General features: G+C 47.7%; 1 protein-coding gene and 1 pseudogene across 4 annotated transcripts; one reads left to right on the top strand and one right to left on the bottom strand.

The window, feature by feature from the left end:
- Nucleotides 1-3,340: 3,340 nt before the first annotated feature.
- PRND (prion like protein doppel) lies at nucleotides 3,341-23,348 on the bottom strand. 3 transcript variants are annotated; one of them, XM_002747418.5, is made up of 3 exons: nucleotides 9,832-9,891; nucleotides 6,795-7,238; nucleotides 3,341-6,602 (listed from the first exon to the last, which is right to left on the bottom strand). In XM_002747418.5, exons 1-3 carry the CDS (start codon nucleotides 9,887-9,889, stop codon nucleotides 6,595-6,597), a joined length of 510 nt encoding a protein of 169 aa, XP_002747464.2. In that variant the 5' UTR covers nucleotides 9,890-9,891; the 3' UTR covers nucleotides 3,341-6,594. The 3 variants fall into 3 exon arrangements, with proteins under 3 accessions (XP_002747464.2, XP_035154190.1, XP_008993953.1); XM_035298299.3 differs by lacking the exon at nucleotides 9,832-9,891 and adding an exon at nucleotides 23,123-23,348 and having other exon boundaries at nucleotides 3,341-7,238; XM_008995705.4 differs by having other exon boundaries at nucleotides 3,341-7,238.
- LOC100412234 (actin, cytoplasmic 2 pseudogene) lies at nucleotides 14,875-15,781 on the top strand (annotated as a pseudogene). Its single transcript, XR_619745.5, has one exon. The product of XR_619745.5 is annotated as an actin, cytoplasmic 2 pseudogene (transcript).
- Nucleotides 23,349-23,732: the final 384 nt, after the last annotated feature.

Here is a 23,732-nt window from a genome sequence, read left to right as displayed (position 1 = left end):
AATCCCAGCTACTCGGGAGGCTGAGGCAAGAGAATCGCTTGAACCCGGGAGGCAGAGGTTGCAGCGAGCTGAGATTGCATCACTGCACTACAGCCTGGGTGACAGACTGAGACTCCGTCTCAAAAAAAAAAAAAAAAAAAAAGATGGGATAACTTAAATCATTTGAATCAGTTTATTGACCATGAAAAAATATACAAGATGTGGACATGAATGAGAGTCTGACAGCTGGACTTTTAGAAACAGCCATCTGCACAAGTCACCATCTTCCCAGCTGACAGGGAGCAGATTTGCAACTTTATCACATTTGAAACTCCAGAAGGAACTTCTTGGAGTCTGCTCATGTGCAAGTGAGCCTAGAAAACCCATTAACTTTGGGTGGAGGCTTCCACCATTTGGCTATGCCTAGTGGGCCCAACGCTGAGAAAAACCCACCAGCCCTTTGCTTCCTGCTCCCTCTATTTGGTTTCCCCAGGAAAGCAGAGGAAATGACATAATTTGGCTTGGACACCAGCAGGAATAAACGGTATTTAAGAGATGTCATAAACCCCTCCATTTTGTTCTTGATTGCTAAGTGGCCCCGAACCAAAACAGCTGATTAAAAAAATTAGAATCTTAGCCGGGTGTGGTGGCTCACGCCTGTAATCCCAGCACTTTGGGAGGCTGAGGCCAGTGGATCATCATGAGGTCAGGAGTTCAAGAAGAGCCTGACCAACATGGTGCAACCCCATCTTTACCAAAAATACAAAAAGAATTAGTTGGGTGTGGTGGTGGGTGCCTGTAGTCCCAGCTACTCAGGAGGCTGAGGCAGAAGAATTGCTTGAACCTGTGAGGCGGAGGTTGTAGTGAGCTGAGATTGAGCCATTGCAATCCAGCCTGGGTGAGAGTGAGACTCCGTCTCAAAAAAAAAAAAAAAAAAAAATTAGAATCTTAATTACAGATTTGGAAATTCCAACGTAACACAACTGACATGGCTTGCATCTTATCATCTGCTTCGTTCTTGAAAATCCCTCTCCTTGGTGCTGAATATTATTTCTTGAGCATGGAGCCCCTGGTTGCAAAACACCTTCCCCTGCTGGATGATGATGTCACCTCTGATAAGCCTGAGCATGTAATTCTGCCCTGGACACCAGGTGCATGGTTGGTCTCCTCCCTGCAACCAATACCTCCCCTCTCCCTTCGCACCACCCACCTCCCTCCATCCAGAGAGGCCAGCTGTGTGAGTTCTTCTGGCCTTGACCTGCCTGCTTCCAGCTTCCTCTAGTTCCTCTCTGGCCTTCTGCCAATTTCCTTCCATAGATTATGGCCAAGCCTGTTGGAGTCAAAACAATTTGCATTGTTTAAGAAAGCAATCCTTGCTTGCAATGCTTTCTCACAAAAGAGTGTGCATTAAAATAAGATCTGGGAATCCCCAGGATGGGTGGGAGTGTGGGAGGGGCTAGTGGAGGGATGAAGTTCAGTTCAGGGTACAGGGTATCTTGGAGGAGGCAGTGACACTTATTAGAAATGTACAATCTAGTTCACCCCAAAACTGCTGAAGCAGGAGCTGCATTTTACCAAGATTCCAGGGAATGTGTGTGCCCGTTACAGTTCGGCCCAGGGTACAGGGATGACACTTGAATATTGGAGGATGAGCTATTTTCGGAGATCAGCTTTGCATTGACCAGGAAGGTCCCTTTAGAAGGGGAGTGGTCAGTGCGTGGGGCTTATTTCAGTCAGAGGCCTCTCACGCAATTGCCAGATGAATAGACTCTCCCAGCCTCTACTGGGGGCCTGGGGCTCACTGTGCAAGGGAGGCCAAAGGGCTTTAGTGCTTGGGGGTGGAATCTTGGTCACTTTACGGTGCTTGCTCTTGCTCCAAAGTGAGGCTCCCTAAAGCCCTGGGCCCAGGCAAAGGCTCCCATTTGCCAGTGGAAACAGCTGAGTCTGTTTTTCTGGGTCAGTCTTTAGATGATCTGAAATGTGCTTTGAGATTTCTCAAAGGCATAGTATTTTATTCTCATTTTTCAAGGAATATCTGAGTTATTCCCATTTTGTAGGGATGCATTCCCAGAGGCATGAGGGTTGGGCTCCTTTTTCTTCCACTGAGGAAGCTGGGTGCCCCACTGAAATGGGGTCTTCTGCCAGCACTGAGGATAAGGGAAGAGGAAGCCCTCGCTGATTTCTGACTTGTGGCCTCTGGGGAGACAGCAAACTCTCAGCCTCTGGCCTGAGCCAGGCTCACAAAGAGGTGTGCTCCTCAATAGAGCGGTGTCTGAACCAGAAAAACCGAAACTGGTCATGCTGACATGTCTGTGTAAGTCTTCTTGATCACTCGCCTGGCAGGTGTGGTCTGTGACAGTGCTGGTTACATGAAGGCACACGGGCCCTGCTGTCGCATTTCAGTACAGACCCTGGTAGACTCCAGGATGTGCCACGCAGCAACACACAGGCAGCTTAGGGTGCACGTGTCCATCCATCGACAGCAATGATGAAAAAGCATTGGCTACAGGAACAAGATGTGGCCACACCATAGATACGATGTAGGGCCTGGGTTCCTTGACCCCATTGGCCACCACCCCAATCCAGTCACTTGGTTATCAGAAAGCTTGAGGTAGAGAGTATGGGCAGCTCAAGACAAACCGAAGGCCAGCACCTGGGACACCCTATTAGGACCAGAGGGTGGAGTTTCTAGACATTGTCAGGCATACCCTAAGCAAGGCAGGGTGTGAGGGACTCCAGGGAAATGCTGATTGTCTGCCCCAGCCTGGAGGGGAGGAACAGCATGGGCTACTTAACAGTGTGTTGGAATCTCTGCTCCTTTTGAGCTTTTGGATCTAAAGGGTATTCTGGTTGGAAGGCAGATACTTGCATGTGTCATTTTAGTAAAAGTCAGTACAAAGTCCAGGGCATAACCTCACCTCAAGCCTTCCCATTTGCTGGGGTGTGCAGAGCTGTGCAGACACACCACCCTTTGAGTTAGAAGCCTGCACACTCACTGCCTGCTTTCCAGGTTTCTCATGCAGATGTTTTGGACCAGGTTTAGAATGAAAATTGCTAACAGTTTTAGGAGAATTTTCCAAGGTCCTCATGGTCAAAAGTTTTAGAAAGCTTTAGGTGTGCCATTTGCAAAAGAGAGAAGCTGCTGAGGCAACATTTATAGAGAGGTGGTTTCTCATATTTAAATGACAGAAACTCTTCCAAATTAACGCCATAAACAGCTGGTGGGAATGGGATTTGCTCCTGCTATGTGCAAACATAACCTGGTCATGGCTGGTAAAATTTAAATTACACACAGGCTTTGTTCCAGAAATTCTGCACGTGTGAATCTATTCCACAGAAACAAAAGTACCAGACTGTAACGTAGTATGTACAAGGATGTTTATTGTTTGCAGTGACAAAAAACTGGAAATAATCTGAAGGCCCATTAACAAGGCCCATTCAATCAACCATGGTACATCTGTATTAAGTGAGATTACATAGCAATCCAAAAGAATGAGTCAGCTATCTAGATAGCTGTAGTTCCAGAGAGTTTTATGATGCAGTGTTAAGTTACGGAAGACAGATTGCAGATGAATATTTTACGTTCATAGTATTTTTAAAAGGCACAATCAAATAGAAATCCCTCACTTATGTATCTGCTCACAGTTAAGGTGGAGGCTGCATCTCAGGCTGGAAGAGGGGCGCAGGACTGGGGAAGATGGGTGGGGAGAAAGAAAATAAAGGTAGGCAGGGAGCAGTGGCTCATGCCTGTAATCCCAGCACTTTGGGAGGCCGAGTTGGCTGGATCTCCTGATGTCAGGAGTTCGAGACCAGCCTGGCCAACATGGTGAAACCTTTCTCTACTAAAAATGCAAAAAAAATTTGCCAGGCTTGGTGGTGGACACCTGTAATCCCAGCTACTTGGGAGGCCGAGGCATGAGAATTGCTTGAACTTGTGAGGTGGAGGTTGCAGTGAGCCAAGATTGCCCCATTGTACTCCAGCCTGGGCAACAGAACAAGACTCCACCTTAAAAAAAGAAAAGGGAAAAGAAAAAACACAGAAAATGAGTAAAAAGCAACGAATGAAGTAAAAATTTAGAATATAAACGCTCACCTGTTTTTCTGTTGCAAATATGAACGTTTACATATGCAAATGGTTAAGAACAGGAAAGTCCAGGGGAAACAGCAAACTGACTCAATCGGATGCTGGGATTGTGCTATTTTTTTGGATTGGAATTTCTGTTGTAATTTTCATGTCACTTTTACAATAAACTTACATTTTAAAAAGTCAACACTTGGCAGGGGGCAAGAAAGCAATGGTTGAGGAAATTTTTCACGCCGCAAAATGACTATGTCCAGCATAATTCAGAAGCCCCTCACGATGTCTCACACATAGTAGGCACTCCACACCCCTTTACTAAAGTGACAAACCAGACTCACGAGGCCTTTATTCCACCCCATGATTCATCAACTTGAGCAAGAATGTTCAAGCACACACGCTTTCAGTGAAAAGCTCCATAAGCCCATTTTGCATTTGAATCACCGTGTATACATTCACTTCTGCTCCACTTAAATCTGGTTGCTGGGACTCTTAACAAAATGAGAAAAGACAGCAATTGCAGAAAATGAACGACATTATGGCCTAAGCATTTCCACCTCAGAAATGAAGTCATTTGGCTGACGTGGCTGCATGTGCCCTTGTAATTACTTAGGAAAGCGAGGAAGTGAAATGTCAGTGTCAGCCTCTGGGTACTTTTTCTTTCTTTCTCTCTTGCCATTGTGGTTATATTTTTTTAAATTAGAAAGCAGGAAATAACTGTAGAGGACATGTTCTGAGCTTTTCTCTTGCTCTCTGATCTAAGATGAATAGGACTGTGGAAGCAGAAGGCAAGTGTGGCGCTGGCAGCAGCTGAATCCCGGTGCTGGCTGCAGGGTGGACCTGGCTGCAGGGTGGACCTGGCTGCAGGGTGGACGTCTCCTCCACGTGTCCAGTGTAAGGCTCTTTGTGCTGCCCTGCCCCCAAGTCATCCGCCCATTTTCAATGTTAAAATCTTCCAAATGTGACCTTGAAAAGAACACTGATAGCTGAGGGAACTCAGCACGAGAGACGCCCCTCATCAGCACTCATGTTCTGAAATACTTTGGATAAACTGATAAACTCTCTTTGAAGGAGAATTGATAATATTCAGTGGCTGTTTTCTCTGAATATAATTCAGCAATGCCTGGGAGTCTCTGAGAGTGGCCTAGCGCACCTGTGGGGGAGCATCTTAGAGCCTTCAATTCATTGTTTCAAATTTAAAATATACTTTAAACATTATTCATATTTTGTTATATATATTTTAAACTAATAAGGTGGTATATCAACTCCTGCTTATGGCATGGATTGAATTCTTTATTGGGTCTCCCTAAAGACACAGTTTTTAAAACCTTTTTGGTGAGTAATTATATATTTTGTAGTGGTAAGTGGTTTACAGAGATGATGGCCCTCACCAGACTGTGTTGAAAGAACTGAGAAACTGCGTAGAACACAGATATAAAGGGATTATATTTAAAGATACTCATATGGGTGCACAGAAACCTGCACATAGGGTTGGGGAACATTAGAAGCAAACATGCCATTTACATTTTTTTTTTCTTAAATACATGCAATGTTTGAGGAATGGGAACAGCAAGCACTTATCCTTATTGTGAAAAAAAAAAAAATCTAATACCATCACTTGGGGAAGCCAAGGTGGGTGGATCACCTGAGATCAGGAGTTTGAGACCAGCCTGACTAACATGGTGAAACCCTGTCTCTACTAAAAATACAAAAGTAGCCAGGTATGGTGGCACACACCTGTAATCCCAGCTAATTCGGGAGGCTGAGGCAGGAAAAGTGCTTGAATCTGGGAGACGGAGGTTACAGTGAGCCGAGATCATGCCATTGCACTCTAGCCTGGGTGACAAGAGTGAAAAAGAGAAAAAAGAAAAAGAAAAAGAAAATCTTCATGCCACAGACACATCGTGCTGTATACTCTGGGAATCAGCTTTCAATACTTCCTTACAATATGATTTCTGGGCCTTTGTCTAGTTTTACTTCCATTTTAGTTTAATTCCTTTATTCGGTTTTAGTTTAGGTAGAATGATTAAAATAGCCTCCATGTACCAATCAAAGTACACAGCCACCAGCTCAGGTCTTTTCATTTATTTCTAAACATAGAGCTTCTACAGTTTCATCAGAAATACATGTTTGAATGTGAGTCCCTGTGAGCTGTAAAGTGATCATGAGACAGCTCTGGAATTGGACAGAGCGGAAAACCTGGGGCTAGACAAGCCAGGGTTGAATCCTGGCTCTTCCACTTTCTAGCTGGTGACGCTGGATGCACTACTTCAGCTCTCTGAGCCTCAGTTTCCTCATCTGCAAAACGGGAATACACCTACCTCTAAGAGTTGTTGGGAAGTACCATGGGGTAGGTGGTGCAGTTCCTGAGTGTTCTTCTCATCAAGCATGTATTACTAACCTAGTGTGCCAGATGCTCTGCTAGGGGCTGAGAATGGAGTGCTGGAGAAGCCACAGCCCCCCATCTATCAGAACACAGGCACATACCAGGGTGCATAAGCGGGAGCAGCATTTGCGGCGCAAGTGCATCACCGCTCCTAGGCACCTGCAGAACACACGTGGGTTTGGGGGAGAAGAGCTGGGTCACTTGCCAGGATTTGCTCACTGCTGCACTCTGCAATGCCAGCATCCTGGCAAGCTTATTTCGCCATGAGCCAGATGAAAGCCAGCAGGCAGAGGAGCAGTGGCTGGTGCGTGGCGACCCGAAATCCCGCACCCCTCTCCAACCAAAACTCACAGCGCTTGAGGGAGCAGAGCTCCTGGACCAGTCGCCAAAGCACCCGCTGGTGGAGCTTGTTGTCTGGCTTCTGGAACTCCGCCTGGTTTGCTGCCTGGGTGGCATTGATGCAGCCGGTGACAAACACTTCCTTGGTCACATTGGTCTCAGAGCAGCCGTCGTAGTGGATGCCATCGGGTAACTGCCAGTAGTTGGCTTCGTAGTACCTGTTGCCCTCGGCTCCGAAGTTGATGTCGAGCTTGCGGCCTTGCTTGATGAAGGTTCCCGGGCGGTTCTCAGCCACCTGGGCCTCGGTGATCTGGGCAGCGCTGGGCAGGGCCTTCCGGTTCCACTTGATTCTGTGCTTGATGCCCCTCGCCTGGACGGCGGAGAGGTGGCTGAAGAGCAGCATGCAGACAGTGGCCAGCCACCACCCACTCAGGTGCTTCCTCATTGCGGCAGAACCTGTGAGAGAAACAACTGTGGTCAGCTCCCCACCAGCGTCCCCCTCCCCCGGGCTCCCTTGCCCCTCTCCTGAGTGCAGGAGATTTTAAGGAAGGAATTGCATTCTTGTGCTATTTATGTGGTCTCAAAAGCATAATCATTTCCCCACGTTTAGGCGGTGCAGGGTTAACTCGAGCTTTTTTGCTAGTGCTAAGATTACATCCACTCCGGACCCTGGTCCAGTTTTCCCAGACAGATAAGAACTGCAAAGGGCAATCACAGAGGCTTTGACTATGCATGGGAAAATAAAGGAGTGGCGACTTAATACATGCAGGTTTTCTTTGATACTCCCAAATCTTTCAAATCAAGAAATCCCTGGGAGGAAAATACAATAGAAGAGTTGGAATCAAATGCTTGTGTGGACTCTCTCTCTCTAAATATATATGTGTGTGTGTGTATATATGTGTGTGTGTATATATGTGTGTGTGTGTATATATATGTGTGTGTGTGTGTATATATGTGTGTGTGTGTATATATGTGTGGGTATATATGTGTGTGTGTATATATGTGTGTGTGTATAGATATATGTGTGTGTGTATATATGTGTGTGTGTATGTATATGTGTGTGTATAGATATATGTGTGTGTGTGTGTGTGTGTGTGTGTGTGTGTGAGACAGGATCTCACTCTCTTGCCCAGGCTGGAGTGCAGTGGCATGATCATAGCTCACTGCAGCCCTGAACTCCTGGGCTCAAGCAATCCTCCTGCCTCAGCCTCCAGAGTAGCTGGGACTACAGGCACACACTACCACACCCAGCTGATTTTTAAATCTATTTTGTAGAAATGAGGTCTCGCTATGTTGCTCAAGTGATCCTCCCAAATGCTGGGATTACAGGCGTGAGCCACTGTGCCTGACTTTAGCTTGTATTTGTAACCTCCCCTCCATTCTTTACTGCTCTGAGCTGGCGCTGTTTGGGTGCATTCTGCCATCCATTCTGAGGAATTCACTGGTTGCTGATCCTAAAGGGCTCTGCAGTCAGGAGAGAGAGAGGAGGAGGGTAGGGGAGAGGGAAGGATGGAAACACAGTGACGGGATCCCTGCCTCCCTTATATCCAGGGGTCAAGTGTGCTACAGTCATCCTTTCCAACCTCAGCCCTGGGGGACAGTGTGACCCTCTGTTTTCCTCCTGGCTTTTTACTGCACACTTTCTTCATGCCCTTCTCTGACATTGCCTAATTTAATTCTCACATGGGGTAGGTACCTCATTATCCCCATGTTATAAATGTTGTTCTGGCATTCAGAGAAGTTAAGAAATTTGCCCAAGGCTGCCCAGGGGGAGGTGGCAGGCCTGCACTGGGCTCTGTCTAATGCTGTACTCCATGTGTCCACTAACTGTGCCCTGCTGCCCACCTGGGCTTTGGGAGAAGACAGTGCTCATACACTGTGCTTTTCACTCACTGGGCATGATGCCTCCTGGGCTGGGCAAAGGGCAAAGGGCAGGGACCTCGCGGAAATTTGGAGAAAATGAGATGAAGGGGAGGGCAAGAGGGCCTGGGGGGACACCAGGGGGGTCCTGGGTGGAGGTGGCCCTGGGCCATACAAAAGGCTGCTGCTGATGTCATGGAAAAGCCCCTCATCACCCCTCTTCCAGGTTGCTGGTCACACCTGGATCCTGAAACTACAATAGCTGCCTGGGAAATCCACTTCCCAAAGCCAACTGTCAGGGCATTCCGGCACCTGGGCCTTTGTCTGTGTGGATCAGGGAAACGGAAGGCGTTCCCATAGTGGAGCCTGCCTAAGTTGTCTCCTGGGCAGAGACGTACCATGAGTCCGAGGGGCCGCAGGGCTGGAGGAGGCTGAGAGGGAGCTTGTTTAGCCCTTCACACACCCTCCTCCGCCCCCTGCAGCACTCCTAGAAGTGGCTAATGTGCCTCTGTTAAACTGTTCAACTCGGATGCCACATTGGTCCTTATATTAAAAAAAAAAAAAGGTAAAACACAGATGAAGTCATCTCTAGAAACACATCCAGTCATCCCTAGAGGCCTGCAAAGGGGCCTCACGGACCTTCCCTTGCTGGTGGACATTGCCTCGTCTCTGTCCCAGGGTGGGCATGAGCACCTGGGCCCCCTCACACCACTCTCTGTCCCCCACCCCCGAACACAGTGAACTCAGACTGGCTTTCTCCAAAGAGGTCCAAGCATGAAGCAAATGTTCATTAGTCTCCTAACTAGCGGGCCGTACTCCATGTCATTCCATATTTAAAGAGAAACATTAAATAAGAATAATGACATAATAGATCATTACAGGTGAGTCAAATTAAAAAAAAAATAAAAGCACAGTGTTCTTGAGAAAGAAATTAGTTTTCATATAATCAGAGTTTTAAAGGCAAAACAAAACCCAACCAACAAACCCTAAGGTAGCATTTTATTATAGCACCAACATATAGAAAGGCAAACCCAGGGATGACTGAGTATGCTCGCAAGTCTCCCCTGAACTTGAGACTCATCAAGTGGGAGTAAAGAAATTGTTGCACGATTTTCAGTCTGGGGTACAGCCCTGATAAGAAACCAGCAGGCCTGACCACAGAAATCCCCCCCCCCAACCCCCTACATACCTTGACAGTCTCTGGAGTGTGCCTCTGGAGCCTCAAGCTGCACAGTCCCCCAGCACATCCTCTTGGCAGCCAGGCCCGCCCAGCTATATAGGAGCTGCTGGGGGAGGTGGCATTCCTGCAGGTTTCCAAATATGGCAGCCCTTCCCTCCCAGGCAGGACCAATCAGGGCTTCCTGGGCCCCTCCTTCATCCTGAGAACATCACGCTTTACTAAGGAAACCACGTGAAGACCTTGATGAAGTTCAGCAAGACTTTAGAGTTGGCTTTTAGAATTGGAATTAGGTGTGTTAGAAGGAAAACGCTTTTCCCATCAATATCTACGACAGATGTGGCTTCGACAAGCCTCGCTGGACATGCATAGTGTCCTGCACCTAAAGGCCAGCCTCGGACAGCAACGGAGTCTTTGCTGACAGTTTCTGTGGAGAGGTTCAGCTCAGAAAGAGGGCGAGCGTTCACCTGGACCATCACATCCTGAGGGTGGGACCAACAGTGCGTGGGGGAGGGGTCAGACTTTCATTGGGTAGTGGGAAAACAGGACTGGTATGGAGTGGAAGACACCTGAGAGGACTTCCTGGCATGTTGGGCTGGGAATGCTTGAAGGACTGAATTAGCCCAAAGGCCAATGAGTTAAAGATCTGTGGGAAACCCGGGAGCAGAGACACATTGACGCTCAGCTGGTGCGGGCTGAGGGCGGGTTCTGCAGAGTGCCTTCTCCTTCACGTGGTGTCGGAGCGCTGCGCGGACCGGGCTGGAAGTGCATTCCTGGGCTTTCCTGAGCAAGAGACTCACCGGTTTTGGGTGATCATTTTGGGCCTTATACAGAAGGGACTCGCCCAGGTGTCCCTGTTACGATTAGTACTGCAAGGCAAAGTCACAAGTGAATTATGGAAGCAAGTATGGGGCAAGGTTTTCCTGTAAACAGAATCCGATTTTTATGCTGAATGTGACCCGGTCTAGAGTTCACAGTGGATTCGCGACAAAGCACTTTTGCAAACCAAATTAAACAGTTGCTCCTGTGCAGGCCAGCAGATGGCGCCAGAGAGCTGACGAAGACTGTAGCCGGTGGGTGGGAAACCCGGGCTTCTAGGCTCTGCATGGATTTGGGGCCTCCAGTTGGGCCTTTCTTTCTCCTCTGCCTTTATAACATTTGTTTCATTCCCCCAACTTTTTTTTTTTTAAAGAACTTTTCTACGTTCCTTCTAGAATCACAGACTTTTTGTGCTTCTGAATACACACAGAACAGAAACACAGTCGTGCAATCTTAGTTCAGACTGTTTGCAAAATGGAGATTAAAAAATAAAAACTCCTAATTCCAGTACCCAGAGACGAACGTCAGGAAAGTCTTGTTTGCCATATAGATGCTTAGGGTCAGAGTGTTTAGAGCTGGAAAGGACTCAGAATTCTCTGGTCCGGCTCCTTTGCACAGTGAGGTCACAGGCCCAGATAGGCTCAAGGTCACCCAGCTAGGCCGGCCGTGCAGCCTTGGCGGGCTTGTTGTCCTGTTCTGAACCCTGTGTGCTGTCTGCCTCCCAGTCCCCCACCAAACACAATAATCTCCAGCCCCCTCCATCCCTCTTTTTCCTGTCCCTTCCTGAGTAGAACTGTACCCAGAGAATGGTGGGAGGTTGGTTTAGAGCTGACGCGGCTGCAGATTTCTTGTCAGTGAACAAAAGGCTATTTACAAAGGCACAGAGGAGTGTGGAAGACTGAGGTTGCTGGAGAAGCAGGGAGGAGCTCTGGAAGCTGCAAACAAGGCAAGAAAACCATGAGCAGATACAGAGAATGCGGAGCCAACCCAATCCTGCCTCGAATCCCCCTTCCCTGCCTGTAAAAATCAACAAACAGGCAAACGAATGTTGATGAACATTCGTTTCTTCAAAAGAACTGAGAGACCAGGGCCACGTGGATTATCCTATGTTATATACAGTGGATTCTATTGTATCATCTGGGAAATAGAATTGTGTGTAGATCATCTCTGAGAAACCAGGGAGAATGAGACAGGGACCACAGACCTGGGTATTTCATGATATAGGGGTCTATGACATATTTCTCTAGAATGCATAAATAATAGAAAATTATGCCAGTTTCTAAAAAAGCAACTGGGAATGGTTGAATTCTAGAATGCATGAATGGGTCATTTTTGATCAATTTCCAGGTTTGATTAGACCTTGGACCAGTTTGAGAGCATCTATAAGTAAATACAGTGATCGTTTGGATACAACCTACTAGGCCAAATGAACTATACCAGGGAGCTTACCGTTTGGGAAGATTACCCACCATATTTGTGCCAAGAAAGGAAGAATGCAAGATGGGTAAGCCAGGTTCCATTGCTAAAGGAGCTCATGGCCTAATGGTAGAGAAACAGCTGAGATATGATTTGGAAACTAATCCTTACTATTTAGCTGTGTAGCTAAACAGCTGCTATGGTCTGAATGTTTGTGTCCCCCCAACAACTCATATGTTGAAATCTTCACTCCCAATATAATAGTACTAGGAGGTGGATTTTTGGGAGGTGATTAAGTTCTAAAGGTGAGGACCTTATGATTGGGATTAGTGCCCGTATACAACACAGAGCTCCCTTGTCTTTTCTGCCATGTGGGGACACAGTGAAAGACGGCCATCTATGAACCACTAAGTGGGTCCTCACCAGACACCCAATCTGCTGGTGCCTTGATCTTGGACTTGCCAGCCCCCAGAACTGTGAGAAATAAATGTGTGGTGTTTATAAGCCACCCAGTTCATGATATTTTATTGTAGCAACCTGAATGGACTAAGACAATAGACATACTTATTTTTTTCTTTTTATTCAAGTCTGAGATTCACACAGAAGGTGCACATATTCACAATGTCCAGCATTATGTATTTTTACAAATCAAACACACCCTTGTCACCTCCATCTATATTAGGAAACTGAGCATGACAGCACCCTCCAAGCTCCTCGTGGCCTCTTCACTCCGCTATTCCCTCCCCCTACTGACCACTCTCCTGAGTCCTATGGCTGAGATTAGTTTTGCCTGGTTTTGTATTTCATATACATAACATAATATAGAATATAATCTTCTGTGTCTGTCATTGAGGTTCACCACATCATGTGTAGTTACAGATCATTCATTCTGTTGTGAGAATAATCCACAACCTACGTATCCCTTTCCCTGTTGAGGACATTTGGGCAGTGTCTGGTTTGGGGTCTTATGAATAGCATTGTCGTGAATAATAATCTTGCATGTTCTTCTTGGTGCCCATATTTCCATTGGATATATGCTCTTAGGAGTAGATTTGCTGGTTGTAGAATATGTCTGTTTTTCAGTTTTCATGGTCTTAGAATTTGGACTATGGCTTTCTGAAAATCTTAAATGTCACCCTCCTTTATGGTGGGCACACTCTTCTCCCAAACCCAGCCAGGATCTCCACGTGGTTCCCTTACCTCTTGGCGCAGAGCCTATTACTGTAGTCATCGGAGAATCCCATTCACACGTTTTGCTGAGCTCGCTGAAGTTGAAGGACTGTGTTTCATGCACATGTATTTTCCTGGCATCTAGCGCAGTGCCTGGAATCTCGATGCGTCCAGATTCCTTTTATCCCTTGTGGATCGATGACCCATACTAGAGGGTAGGCTCAATGGTCCAAATTGCAGTTGGTTGGAATATACAAAAGCAGCAAGAGGAAACTTCACAGGGATGAGGGAGACAGTTTTCCAGTTGTTGCTGTTGTTTTTTCAATCAAGGGCAGCATGGTGAAGACCTGTCACTGTGGCAGTGGAAATTCTGTGGCATAGAGTTGTTTAGAAGCAGAACATGAGCCCAGGGGGTGACCACAGCTTGGAGAAGCAAATGCCATGCTAATCCAAGGGTCATTTCCTCTGTGGTTCTTTGCGCTTCCCGGTCAGATTGCAGCTAGTGTTTGGAACCTGGCTGTGAGGAATTGACTCAGGGCAGGGAGTGGGATGGAGTACCGGGAGGATGGGTGGGAGGTGAGGAAGAGCAGTGGTCCTTCTGGCTCAGCTGGGACCACTGAAGCAGTTCTTTCCCTCACTCAGGAATCACCTAGTGTATGTGGAGCAGGATGCTTGTAGGTGAGAAGAAGGAAGATAGGGAACCAAGGAGGGCTAGGGTGGGTACAGGATGAGGGCTATGTTTTAAGGTGGCCTGTCTCTCAGGTTGTCCAGAAAGGAGAGGCCCAGGAAAGGGCAGAAACTCCCACCTACAGATCTGAAGAAGGGCAGAGAATGCCAGACTCAGCCACTCTCATGGAAGGTGACTTCTGCCTCAGACAATAAATGATATGTTTGCTGTGAACCTTTGGGGTGGCATAAGTTTGCACTGAGGATCCGTTTTCTCATCTGTGCAGAGGGTATCATGTCCGCTGCTGCCTTCGTTGTTATGGCTGCTGCAGATGAGAGCTTATCATTTGCTGCTTGGCACAGCTGAAACTGCAGAATTCAATACAAATCCTTCCCTGAAGTAGTAAAGGATAGTAAGCTCAGGCATAGAAGCTGCTTTGAATACACAGGCATGTGCTAACATATTAGTTACTGGCCTGCCAGAAATATTAATGAAGCATTGATGGTTGTGAAGATAACCGAAGAGGTTCATGCCAGAGGCTGTGGTCGCCCTTGGCCAGGAGGAAGATCAAAGCACTGTGGAGAGAGGAATGCACTCAGCAGGGGAAAGTCTGCCAAGCCGCAGAGCCAACCCAAGTGGAAAATGCAAGGAGAGGCCCCTTCTTGGTGGTGGTGGCTGCAGGTGAGATCTGGCCAGAGGTGGGAATGAGGAGGCGACATATCGAATGCTTCTTTTTTTGAGACAGAGTCTCGCTCTGTCACCGTGGCCCTCACAGATGGGCACTATGTGGGTGACCCCGTCCCCAGAGTCCATGACAATGCCAGTGGTGTGTACAGAGGCGTGGACGGACAGCACGGCCTGGATAGCCATGTACGTGTCTGGGGTGCTGAAGGTCTCAAACATGATCTGAGTCACTTCTCTCTGTTGGCCTTGGGGTGCAGGGAGCCCTCCATCAGCAGCACTGAGTGCTCCTCCGAGGCAACATGCAGCTTGTTGTAGAAGTTGTGGTGCCAGAGCTTCTCCATGTCGTCCCAGTTGGTGATGATGCCATGCTTGAGGATGCTGCACCTGCCGTGCTGTCCGTCCACACCTCTGTGCACACCACTGGCATTGTCATGGACTCTGGAGATGGGGACACCCACACAGTGCCCATCTGTGAGGGCTACGCCCTCCCCCGGGCCATCCTGTGTCTGGACCTGGCTGGCTGGGACCTGACTGACTACCTCATGAAGGTCCTCACTGAGCGCAGCTACAGCTTCACTAGCACCATTGAGTGGGATACCGTGCGTGACATCAAGGAAAAGCTGTGCTATGTCACCTGGACTTCGAGCAGGAGATGGCCACCGCCGTATCCTCCTTCTCCCTGGAGAAGACCTTTGAGCTGCCCGACGGCCAGGTCATCACCATCGGCAACGAGTGGTCCCGGTGTCCAGAGGCACTGCCAACCTTCCTTCCGGGGCATGGAATCTTGCTGCATCCACAAGACTGCCTTCAGCTCCATCATGAAGTGTGACGTGGACATCCACAAAGACCTGCACACGAACACGGTACTGTCCGGCGGCACCACCATGTACCCAGGCATTGCCGACAGGATGCAGAAGGAGATCACCGCCCTGGTGCCCAGCACCATGAAGATCAAGGTCATTGTTCCCCCAGAGCGCAAGTACTCGGTGTGGATGGGCAGCTCCATCCTGGCCTCACTGTCCACCTTCCAGCGGATGTGGATTAGCAAGCAGGAATATGACAAGTCGGGCCCCTCTAGCGTCTACCCCAAATGCTTCTAAATGGACTGTGAGCAGATGCATACCATTTGCTGCATGGGTTAATTCAGAAGTATAAATTTGCTCCTGGCAAATGAATACACCTCATGCTAGCCTCACAAAACTGAAATAAGCCTTCAAAAATACATTATCCTTGAAGCTTGTATCTGATATCAGTGCTGATTGTAGAACTTGTTGACTTTGACCTTGTGTTGAAGCTAACTGTTCCCCTTGGTATTTGTTTAGTACTCTGTATGCATCTTCGATTTTGACCCTTAGTGAATGAGGCTTGGTCACTTTGTGGCTGAGGTGAGAACATGCTTGTGGCAGTCAAGTCTGTGCCTTGGTGGGTCTGCGTGGCCAGGAGTCTCTGATCTGTGCTGGGTATTCATGTGTCAGCGCTGAGTGTTCTGGGAGTTCTCTAGAGGCTGGCAAGGGCTCCTGAACCAGTTGTTTCTGTCCTACTGGTTTGTCACGGTGGGAAAGTCCAAGCCATAAGACCCAGTTTCCTTTCTTAGCTAATGTTTTCCTGCCAGAACACCGTGGGCTGTTACTTGCCTTGAGTTGGAAGTGGTTTGCATTTACACCTGTAAATGTATTCATCCTTTAAATCTCTGTAAGGTTTTTTTTTTTGTATACAATTCTTGATTCTTACAAGAGATGACAATAAATTTTGGGTTTCTACTGTTATGTGAGAACATTAGGCCCTAGGAACAAGTAATTGTGTAAGGAAAAATAAAAGTGCGGCTGTTAAAAAAAAATAGCATTATTGGCCGGGTGTGGTGGCTCATGCCTGTGATTCCAGCACTTTGGGAGGCCAAGGTGGGTGGATCACCTGAGGTCAGGAGTTCAAGAGCAGCCTGACCAACATGGTGAAACTCCATCTCTGCTAAAAATACAAAAATTAGCCAGAGGTGTTGGTGCATGCTTGCAATTCCAGCTACGCAAGAGGCTTAGACAGGAGCATCACTTGAATCCGGGAGGTGGAGGTTGCAGTGAGCCGAGATTGTGCCACTGCATTCCAACCTGGGCAACAAAGAGAGACTCTGTCTCAAAATTAAAAAAAAAATAGCATCATTGGGTAATTCCTGTAACATGAGATTTGGCATTTCAAGGTGTACACTTGGGGGTATTTGGCACAGTCAGAAAGTTATCCCTTGATTGCTACCATTTAATTCCAGCACATTTTATCACACCAGACAGAAACCCCAGACCCATTAATAGTCAATTCCCATCCTCCACCTCCCTCCAACCCCTGGCAGCCACTAATCCAGTTTGCTTCTACAGATTGCCCTTTCTGGACATTTTCTATAAATGAAACCACATCAAATGTGGTCTTCTGTGACTGACTTCTTTCAGTCAGCATCATGTTTTCAAGGTTCATCCAGGTAATGGTCCTTCATTCCTTTTTATTACTGAATAATATTGTCTGGTCTGTGTGGTTTTATAATGAAGGTTGCCCCTCACCTTGGAGGTCACAAATGCTCTGCCATTTTATATTGCGGTTTTACTTTTATGAACTGGGAAAAGCAATGGTTTTGTTGTCTAATTGCTTACTCTTCAGGGTGATGATGTCAGGAGCAAGATGGTTTTTTTGCTGGCATTTTCCATAGCTTGGCTGGACAGAGCCAAATAGCCCATCCTGGTTTATTTGTTGAATTTGTCTCCACCTCCTGGCAGCCTGGAGGAATGCGGCAGCTCAAATGTGGCTGGTCGAAATCCAACGTGGGCCGGGCGTGGTGGCTTATGCGTAATCCCAGTACTTTGGGAGGCCAAGGTGGGAGGACTGCTTGAGCCCAGGAGTTCGAGACCTGGGAAACATGGTGAGACCCTATCTCTACAAAAAAAAAAAATTTTTTTTTAAATAGCCTGGCATGGTGACACATGCTGTGGTCCCAGCTACTCGGAAGACTGAGGCAGTAGGATTGCTTGAGCCGGCGTGAGCACTGATTTTGCCACTGCACTGCGGCCAGAGTGACAGAATGAGACCCAGTCTCAAAAAAAAAAAAAAAAGAAAGAAAAGAAAGAAATCAAATATGTAGCAGAACCACAATGGTCCTCTTCCATGGGGGCAGAGAAAAATCTTACTCTTAAAATTCTCAAGCTAAGAATGGTCTTTGACAGACTTTATGTGGGAATTCTGGGCTTGATCACACATGGAATCATTCATTTATTGTTTTTTTTGTTCATCAAAGGTCTAGATCTGTCTCTTCAAGAAACAGCCATGCTGGATGACCCTAACTGGAGACTGGAAACCCTCCTTCAGGATGAGTTTGGTCCACAATAAATGCCTTGCCGTCTGTTTGATAGAAATAGCAACCCCAGCACCTGTCAGTCTTCCACTGAAAGGCAATGTAGAGAAAGGGATCTTTATATTGGCTGGTAAGAAAAGACCTCCTCCAGGGGTTGGAATAAAAGGAGATTCGGAGTCATTCAGGGAAAAGAAGAAAATCAAAATTACAGGCTTCTCATTGGGTTCTCCAGTCTGTGAGTCTGGGCAGTGGGTGAGGTCAGCCAACACGCAAATGGAAGGACCTGGGTTTTTGAGATCCTCTGATCCTCTCTGCTGTGCTTCCCCGATATTGGACTTGGGGCCTGGGGAAGGTGAGCCTTGGGCATGAAGAAACCTGAACGGGCACATTCCATGTGTGGGTAGCTGCTGTATGCAGGGTGGCGGGTATGCAGGGTGGCAGGTATGCAGTATTTGGAATTGGTCAACATGCAGGAAGGGGACCTTGCCAGCCTTTCTGTAGCATCCACTGAATTACGGTCAACACCCCCTGCTTTATGTTAATTAACTTCCAGTCAGCATAACTCCAAGCCAGGTGTGTTTGCAATGTATTTGTGTGTGGGAGGAACATGATCGGGCATAAAGTTTTGGATCTTCCCAGGTCTGAGCCAAACTAAACAAAGTTGGTTGATCATGAAACTCTTCACTTTGTGCCACACTTGCGGGTGTGGTGGCTGGATTTTAGGAGCTCTATCCAGAATGGAAACATTGCGATTTGCTCTGCCATGGGCACTATGAGGTAGGCACCATTGGTGATCCTAAGGTGAGTGGTGGGCCCTGACCCAGTCTATGCAAGGAAACACAGTGACTCAGATGATGGCATCATCATTGTGAGAAGCATGGGAAGTATGTGAATGTGGCATCCCCAGAAGGCCTCTACAGTCCTGGGAGTACCTTTGAACTGTGTTGAGAGTAACACAGACATACTCTTATGACGCTTCGAGAAAGATGATGTCATAGGCTGCATCATGCCTCCCCCCAACTATGTATATATTGAAGCCCTAACCCCTCATGTCTATATTTGGAGATAGGGTCTTTAAAGAGGTAATTACACTAAGTGAGGTCATTGGGGTGGGCCCTAATCTAATATGACTGGTGTCCTTGTAAGAAGAGGTGCTTAGGGCACAGACACACCCAGAGGGAAGACCATGAGAAGACACAGAGGCAGGAGCCATCTACATGCTCAGGAGAGAGGCCTCGGAGGAAAGCACACCTGCTGACACCTTGCTCTTGGACTTCCAGCCTCCAGAACTGTGGAGAAGTAGAATTCTGTTGTGTATGCCATCCAATCTGTGGTGCTTGGTTATGGCAGCTCTAGAAAACTGATTCAGATGGTGCAACCGGCACGGAAGGCAATGAAGATGGGGTCCTGGAGGTTTCCTGAAGAGGATGGATCAAGTAAGGGAGCTCAGGGACGGGCTTACTGAAAACTGGTAACTCTGCCCACCATAAAAATTTAGATAATGATTTTTTTTTTTTTTTTTTTTTAGGAGAAACTAGTAGGAAAGTGGCAGATTGTCTGGGACAGTTAGAAAAAAAAGAGCTCCCAGCCATGCAAGCACCCTGGTGGCTTCCTGCAGGAGGTGACCCATTTTCTAGGGCTCCATGGGATTATGGCTCAATTGGAGGGGGCATTATCTGTCCGGGGTAGGCAGCATTGCAGGCTGAGCTTGCTTTTAGGATTGCTGACAATTCCACAAGGTACTGCTTGGAGTCCCTTGAAGCTGGTGCCCTGCACAAGTCCAGGATTCACACAGGTCATGAGTTGCGCACATAGCACTCCAGGCTCAGGACCTCTATGCCAAACTCTTAAATATCACCACAAATCAATAGTCATGTGTTTCCACGATGTAGTTTGGGGGAGCACACTGTGTACCCTGGGTAAGTGACAGAATGAATGTTTCTGGGTGTCAGCTTCCTAAAATGGAGATCCTTGTGAAGATCAGACAAGGCTATGTGTGCCAAATGTTGGGTAGGGAGCCTGGCATGTTACACTCTCAAAAGTTGTACTTACGTCTGAGAAAATGCTACAAAGTGCCCCCCCCGAAGGCAGATTGGCCAGGTTTGGGCAAACCATGAGAGAAATTAAAAATAATAGTTACCAATCTTTTTCTCATTATAAAAGCAATATTTGGTCATGTATGTATCAGCCGGGCTTCTTGTAGAAACAGAACCAGAAGGACATATATACAGGAATAACTCATTCATGCAATTATGGAGGCTGCAAAGTACCATGACCTGCTGCTGTCTTCATGCTGGAGACTCAGGAAAGCCGGGGGTGGGGGGTTGTTTCCAGCCTATGTCTAAAGGCCTGAGAACCAGGGACGAGATGGTGTAAATCCCGGTCTGAGGGCAGGAGGAGACAGATGTATGAGCTAAAGCAGGCAGGAGGCAGAAAGCAGTAAACTCCACCTTCCCCTGCCTTTTTGCTCTATTCAGGCTCTCAGCAGGTTGGCGGTGCCCACCCACATGGGTGAGAGCAATTTTCATAACTCAGTTTACTGATTTAAATGTTAGTCTTATCCAGAAACATCCTCGTAGACACACTCAGACTAATATTGAGTCGGGGCACCAGTTGGTCCAGTCAATTTGATACACCGTAATTTTTTTGGAAAATATAAAAATGATACAGAAGGAAATAAAAAATCACCTGCTGTCCACCACCCAGCGATAACCACAGTTAACATTAAGACCTATCGATTTCTGGTATTTTTTTTTCCTGTGTATTTGTACAGTGCTTTTTCTTTCTGTTTTATAAAAAATGATTATACTGCCAATCTGATTTTCAATTAAAGTCATATTATGCACACTTCCTCTTGCAATGCACAGCTCTTTTAAAGCATGGCTTTTAGTTGCTATGTAGCATTCTACACAGTTGCTGGGTAGCACTGGGTTGCTATGTAGCACCGGGATTACATAAGTTTAACTGCAGTTCACTACGTTTGCTGGTTTGTTTTTATAAAGATGGTATCCTGTTCTGTTGCAGAGGCTGGAATGCAGTGGTGCAATCACAGCTTGCTACAGCCTTGAACTCCTGGGCTTAAGCCGGCCTCTTAACTTAGCCTCCCAAGCAGCCACCTTACTCACACAGCCCCAGACCACTCTAATTTTTGAATTGATTGATGGACCACAGTGGCTGTGAGGGGTCAGATCTTAGAAGCAAGTGTTCGCAAATTCCCTGGTGGAAGCAAGAAGACTGTTGTCCTTTGACTCGTAGAATCCTAGAAATTTGAGCACATGCTACAAGAAATTTCTGCGGCACTGGCCTCTTTCTAGACGTTCATCAGAAAGGTGCTTGAAATCATCGGTGTATTTGAACTAATAGGATGTGGGGCCCTGGGAAGAAGGTGAGGGGCAGCCATCCAGGGTGGTGAATTGACTGGGAGTCTCCCAGCGTCTAGGGGTGGAGGGACCTTGGGAGAGGTTTAAGAATCTAACATGACAAGTCCTGACCTTGTGGAGAACTTAAAAGCACTTTTATGACTTGCAGACATTTGCAAAAACTAAGGGCTTTATTGCCAGATCCTTCGCTCCATTCCCATAGAAGCTTTGGGACGGATGGCCTCTAACATTTGCAGGGTGTAGAGGAAGACTCCAGAGGGAGGCCTCTGTCCCCTGGCCCACCCCCTTCTCTTCCCACCCGAATTCATCCTGTGCCTCCTGGGCACCTCGAGTTCGTGGATGCAGACTCCCAGCCTGCATGCCCAAGCTTTCTTCTTAGCCACCAGCCCCAAACAGCAATGCCTTGGCCGCCTCTTGGATGTTGAGCTGTGTATACCGGTGGTATGGTCCACTTGTGAATGGACAGGCAGACATGAGGACAACAGGGGCCCTGAGGCAGAGAATTCCAACACCCTAGGCACCTGGAATGTGGTTTAGGAAGAAGGGGATGGTGGGCTCTGAGTGAAGGCCTGGAGGAGGAGCCTTTAAAGCACACAGTGAGGACAGTGGCCCCAGTCCTGGATCTGAGGCCTGAGTGGGGAAGCCAGTGTCTCGGGCATAGGGAGCAGCACTGCAGGGGGCTGCATAGGACAGTGACAGGCCTCAGAGGCCAACCCCTTTCCCCAACTGGCCTGTTAAAGCATCAGGAGATGCTAGACTCAGCAGCAGCAGCAGCCACAGCTCACTGGGGCAGGACTCAGGGCCTTCGCTCCACTGGTCTTTGATTTTGGAGGGGCTGCCCCTGAGAATCCCCCAGCATAATTTTGAGCCTCATTTAAGTCTGAACACGAAAATACTATACACACCTTACATGTGCCACCTGGAGCCCCACAAGGCCCATATTCATCTTGGAGAAGCCGCATAGGGCCAGACACGGTGGCACATGTCTGTCATCTCAGCTGCTTGGGAGGCTGAGGCGGGAGGATCACTTGAGCCCAGGAGTTTGAGACCAGCTTGGGCAATAAAGCGAGATTATATCTCAAAAGAAAAGAAAAGAAAAGAGAATCCACGTAGGTGAAAAGGCCACCCTTCTAGTCCTCTTATCTTGGAAATTGTAGGCAATTTCTACAGAACAAGCAAGTCTGTTAGGGTTCAGAGAAATTGGGGATCCTGAGGATGAAAAACCTGCAGCAGGGCTTTTGAGATTTTTTCAGAGAACCCTCCCTCCCCAGGGGAAATCAACTCTCTTTAGTTCTGAGATAAGCTACAAGCCCCTGCGCTGATTCTGTTGCCTGGGCCCAGACAAGGGAATCGTGTGTGAGAGGCAGCACTTAGCGTTCAAACAAGGAAAGTGAGGACTCTTCCACGATGCCTGAGCCCCAGTGCTTCCCGAAGCTCTTGGCCAGGATTAGAAGAGCTCTTCAAGATGACCTGGACCTCTAGGTCCTTGTTTCTCAGACAGCGGTCCTTGGTCCGGCATTATTGAGTCACCTGGAAGCTTCTAGAACTGCAGAATCTCCAAGCCCACCTCAGGGCTATGGTCTCAGAACCCACATTTTAATAAGCTCCTCAGGTGGTTCATGTGTACATCTGAGTCTGAGAAGTGCTGTTCTCAAGTGGCTGGGCACCATTTCCAAGTTTAGCTAAATCTCTCACTAAGGGTGGGCTTCAGGCCTCAGCTGTGCTTCACTATTTTCAGACAGCAAGAGTTAATCATCTCCTCACACCTCCACTGGCATTCACCTCTAGAGCTCCCAGCTCTCTCCTCCTCCCAGGCGGGATCCCCACGCTCTTACTCACCCAGCAGGTGTCTGGTCTCCACGGCAGCTTTGTGAGTATTTCGGGCGGCTTCTACTTCTTTTGCATCTTCCTCCACACCAGCAGCATGAGTATCACCTGGGAATTTGTTAGAAAAGCAAATTCTCTGGCTCCACCTTGGTACTGGGGAATCAGAAACTCTGGGGATAGGGCTTAGCCATCTGTGTGTAACAAGCCCTCCAGAGGTTTCTGATGCAGACTCCAGTGTGGGAACCTCCAGAGCCTTGTTACAATGAGGACCACAGGACCGGCACAGCGTCACCCAGCGGCACGTTAGCCCTCCAGTCAGGGTTTACAGATTCAAGTGCACGCTCAGGTTCCAGGAGCCCTGCTGTGGCAGAGAAGGGAGGGGCAGTTCTACAGAAGCACAGGTGAGGCATGTGGACCAGCTGCAGCTTTCCCTAAGAACATGGGTGGGACTCAAATGATGGAACAAAGGATGGACATACATGGCTGTTAGCTCAGGATGAGCTGAGTCCTAGGGGAGGAGTTCCCTAGCCGGGAAAGTCACTTTCTTGGGTGAAAATGAAGCACAGAATGCGTAGATCAGTTGGCAAGGTCAGGCCTTGAGCTTGGAAAAGCTCAGGTTCCG

This window comes from Callithrix jacchus, chromosome 5, assembly GCF_049354715.1.
Source record: "Callithrix jacchus isolate 240 chromosome 5, calJac240_pri, whole genome shotgun sequence".
Taxonomy (NCBI): domain Eukaryota; kingdom Metazoa; phylum Chordata; class Mammalia; order Primates; family Cebidae; genus Callithrix; species Callithrix jacchus.
The sequence above is the reverse complement of the archived record's forward strand: the minus strand, read 5'-3'. Positions and strand labels throughout refer to the sequence as shown.